Below are 4,287 nucleotides of genomic sequence, written 5' to 3' on the forward strand. Positions count from 1 at the left end.
AATGCAACTAGCAACCAGATTAAATGAAGTTGGTTTGAATCAAAGATTCAAATTCAACTCCATATGTGAATATTCAAATGCCACTTATTTGATTTGTCCAATTCAGCAGCTAGGAGTTGTTCTAACATGCATAGAAATGGTACAGATTGAAAGATTGGATTTTTCTGATCATTTTTCATATATAAATCTTTTCAATCTGAGTTACAGATTACTTTCTATGGTTTTTAGAAGTTTTAACTAATTTCTGAAATTTCCTGAATAAAATTAATGTAGAAATGATTTACTGCGTCAGCCTGACGACAACGTGACGTCAGCAGGTCAACAGCGCCAGCCCAGGTCAAACCTGTCGGCTGAGTCCCACACGTCAGCCTCACAATAATTAACAGGGTTAATTAGCACTGGGTTAACACTAAACCTAATTTAGTTAGAGGCCTGGGCCCACACGTCAGTGACCCAGAGGGGAGTCAAACCCCTGGTCAGCGGGGGCAAACCCACCGGCGACTCGACGCCGACGAGTCCAGACACGACGGAGCGCGTCGGAAATCGCCCATAGGCGACCATTTGGACGGCGGATTGGTGCTACGCGCAGCTGAGGCTCGTGTGCAACTAGCAGTGCAAGCAGAAGGGGCTGGGGTGGACGGAGCTGACGGCGGCGAGCCCTTTTGCGGCCGCCGGAGTTCGGACGAGGTTGGGAATGGTGCTGTGGGGCATGGCGGAGCGAACGGCCGGGTGCTACAACCTCCTGGTGATGTGATGAGCACGGTGACGCGCTCGGTTTCGAGCTTACGCGTCTGTGGCCACGGCGGCGACATGGCCGGCGGCCGAGCTCTCGGCCGTGATGGCCAACGAGGTTAGGGGGCAGCTCGAGCGACGTGGATAGGGGGAGAAGGAAGAGGAGCTCACGACTTGTGCAGCGGTGGCCTCGGCGAGCTCGGGGAAGGGCTGGTGATAGCAGGAGGTCACCGGCAATCTCGGCGGACCGATGTTGAAGAAGAGGGCGATGCAGGCGCTGCAGCGCGTCCCCGGTTGCGTGGGGCGTCGAGGAGGAAGACGGAGCTGAGGCGGTTCTCTTGGTCACGCTGGCTTGACTAGGGAGGGCCAGTGGCCGCGGTGGCAGTGGACGGCGGCTACAAGGTCCGCTTGGTGGCTGCGTGCGAGAGAAAATAGAGGAGGGGAGCACTATTAGGGAAAACCTTATACACAGCAACTTACCAGTAACGTGGGGTAATGGGCCGACGCTACTACTACTTAGTAGTAGCGCTCGTAAAAACAGTACGCTGCTACTAGAGAATAGTAGTAGCGTGGGTCTAACGTCCCAGCGCTACTACTAAGTGGTTCTCGTCATGCCTTCAGCATAAGCCATAGTAGTAGCGCAGGGTATAAAAACCGCGCTACTACTAAGTCGATAGTAGTACCGCGAATATGCAACAACGCGCTGCTACTATAAATAAACACTTAATAGCAGTCGTAGGATCCGAAGACCGCGCTACCACTGCGAACTTAGTGATAGCGCGGTTAACCGGCATCCGCTACAACCAAGCGCACCACACCTCCTTCACTCCCTTATCCCCCTGTCTCTCGTCACGTTCTCTCTCCCTCCCCTTCCTCCCTCGACTCCGATCCAGATCCAGGGCCATGGTGCGCCCTCTTCCCCATCGCAGCCGGCCACCATCCCCACACTTTCTCTCCTTTGGCTCGTGGATCCATCTCTTCCATGGCCGCCTCCCACACCGTCTACTCCTTCCCCCATCTCATCACTAGAGAAGACAAGGCAAGTGGGAGGGAAATCGACCGTGTAGGTCAGATCCATCCGCCACGACCTCGGCGGAGATGGCCAAGTGGATGGAGCGGACCTGCAAATCTTCAATCCAAGGTAGCCTCGAATTGCCGCGTGCGACGTTCTGGCCTAGGTCCGACGTTCCCCATTTTTCTGGTTTGGGAGTGATGCGGAGAGCCAGCAGCAGGTGAGGCAGAGATGCCTGGGGCTGGGAGGCGACTGGAGCTGGAAGAGGGTGCTCAAGCTCGTGCTCCCCTGCCAGAGCAGCACCGGTCGGCCGTCTACAAGGTCAGGAACACGAGGTCGAGATGGCGACAACGGCAAGGAGGATGCCAAGGCGGCCAGGGCGTGGCCGGCTGCAGTACAGCTGGTCTGCAAGTTGAAGGTACTTACGCAGCCGGAGCCTGTTGTTATTTGTGACCTGCACTACATGGATGTTTTCAGTCAGCAAGATGATTTGCTGTCTATTGTGGGAGGCATTCAGAATCTGATTTTGGTGTGGCAGGTTAATCGTACAAGTAGAAGGACCCGCAATGGCGGCGACGATGGGTTTCTGAATAATCTCTTTTCGACGTTCCAACGGCAACGGTCGCGACCGTGTCGCTGACACCATCAGGAGCCGGTGGCCTGCTGAAGAACCTAATCGATCTTGGCATCATCGTGTAGTGGTGACATTTTCGATTTTGAGGTAGCAGGGGCCTGTAGAATTTTGACATACCTTTGATGGTATACATCTTGGATTGAATGATATGACCTGCTATTCTGAATGTTAGATGGACATCTCAAAATATGGCCTTAACAAACATGAAAGCTCTTGAATAAGTCATACAGTATTGGATTGACATTATTTCGTTACAGTATTTCTGAATGTATATTGTTCTGAATTTTTTTCATCCTAATGATGTCTTATATGCATGCGACGGGCTAACCTCTGTATATAGGTTGGCACGTCGCACTGGGTGAAGGCTGCAGATCATGCACTCGAGATCATCCACAAAACATCAGGGAGAGGTTCTGTCGGCTGGAGCTTGTGGGAGTATCACGTCGTGATCGAGACCTGGGCGACCATCTATATGGTAGGCAACTAGACTCACACCCAACTTTATTTTTCCTTGTGCTGATTTGAGGTTAGTTCAGTTCCAGGGGCAGGTGCTAATTAATGGACAGTCCAAGGATGAATGGGAGAGGTGGCTGCTGATTACGGTTTGATTTTGGTAATTATATTTGGGTTCCTTGTTCGTTGCCGTTTTGTTGTGCTAGATGTGGTATATGATCCATAAGATATTTAGATATTAGATTATTATCACTGCAATAGCATCAGACCAAACTTGGTCTTTTCTCATGTGCTAAATCAAAGTAGGAATCGGTTGTAGAAGTAGACAAGACTGCAACTAGCTTAAAGTTGGTTAGATTATGTATAAAAGGGTATTTCTGTTGTCTACTCTTTAGGTTCCCATAGTGTGAGGTGGTATTCCTTTTGAAAACACATATAAACTGGCATCGATAGTGAACAATGGTGCTTCCTGTACGTATAAACTGGAGCAGCAATACTTAAACCTTTTACGTAATAAAGCGTCCCGTTTCGCAAAAAATAAACTGGAGCAGTAATATGAGGCTGAAGTAACCGACATTAGCAACAATAATATAAATGTTTTCTGCACTGGGTCCGTGTGTCTCACATGGATGTTGAATAGATAAAATGCTATAAAGATCAGCTTGCTTCTCATGTAATTGGAACGATTGTGTGTCTTAGTTTTTCCTGTTTCCTTTGGTTTTGCAGCCAAGATTTTTTTAGCACGTGCATACAGAGCAGAACTGGAGCATAATAGTAGTTGAAAAATGTTTTAGTGTAGTTTATTAAAGATTCCGTTTATTTCTACATTACGAATGTAACTACTTAGTCATTCTCAAAAAAGAAAAGAAACGAATGTAGCTTACTTAGTCCACTGAGTTCCTTTATGATGTGTCCCTAAAGAAAGAGAGTTCCTTTATGATGTGTAGCACATGTCCTTTACTGATACGACATAGTTTCTCATTCTAGGTAACGGCAAGTGAAGCCATGAAAGGCATGTATATTGTACTACAGACATGTAGCTTCATGGTATCTTTGTTGTGATGTTCATGTTCTCTTGGAAGATTCTCTTACTAGATTTATGCTAGATTTCACTAAATCATCTTTCTTTTACACAAGTACTATGTAAGCTGTATGTTTCCCAGGTTTGTTCAAAGTTTCTTGCACATTCAGTATTCAGTGCCCCTGCATCTTATTTTTTGCTCTTTCTTGTTGGATGCGGGATCACATTCAGCTGTCCTCACAACTATGAACTATCTTCTTTGTTATATCGAATATTTTTCTCTACGCTCATGCTTGTGAATTGTATGACGTTTTGACAGGTTATATGTGGGTTCCTTGTGCCGATCAAAACACGGGTAGATGCTAATAATATTTTTGTTGACATATATCCCTACTGGAATTTTCATGTACGCCGGGTGTAATGCTCTTCGCCGAG

General features: G+C 47.7%; 1 protein-coding gene across 8 annotated transcripts; it reads left to right on the forward strand.

The window, feature by feature from the left end:
• Positions 1 to 1,488: 1,488 nt before the first annotated feature.
• Positions 1,489 to 4,021, forward strand: LOC123167722 (uncharacterized). Of its 8 annotated transcripts, none has more exons than XR_006484069.1 (5): positions 1,489 to 2,162; positions 2,283 to 2,465; positions 2,719 to 2,853; positions 2,915 to 2,991; positions 3,558 to 4,021. XR_006484069.1 is itself a non-coding variant. In XM_044585582.1 (3 exons), the coding sequence occupies exons 1-3, from the start codon at positions 1,715 to 1,717 to the stop codon at positions 2,382 to 2,384; spliced, it is 462 nt and encodes a 153-aa protein (XP_044441517.1). In that variant the 5' UTR covers positions 1,489 to 1,714; the 3' UTR covers positions 2,385 to 4,021. The 8 variants fall into 8 exon arrangements, 1 of the variants encoding a protein (XP_044441517.1); XR_006484070.1 differs by having other exon boundaries at positions 3,819 to 4,021; XR_006484065.1 differs by having other exon boundaries at positions 2,283 to 2,853.
• The last annotated feature ends 266 nt before the right edge of the window (positions 4,022 to 4,287 follow it).

Source organism: Triticum aestivum, chromosome 7D (genome assembly GCF_018294505.1).
Source record: "Triticum aestivum cultivar Chinese Spring chromosome 7D, IWGSC CS RefSeq v2.1, whole genome shotgun sequence".
NCBI lineage: Eukaryota > Viridiplantae > Streptophyta > Magnoliopsida > Poales > Poaceae > Triticum > Triticum aestivum.

Excerpts from the sequence above, each read along its gene's own strand:
- LOC123167722 (XM_044585582.1), top strand. The coding sequence starts at position 1,715 with ATGGCCGCCTCCCACACCGTCTACTCCTTCCCCCATCTCATCACTAGA. Across the intron at positions 1,874-1,961 it reads CTGCAAATCTTCAATCCAAG|CAGGTGAGGCAGAGATGCCT; the intron begins GTAGCCTCGAAT and ends GAGAGCCAGCAG. Across the intron at positions 2,163-2,282 it reads AGCTGGTCTGCAAGTTGAAG|GTTAATCGTACAAGTAGAAG; the intron begins GTACTTACGCAG and ends TTGGTGTGGCAG.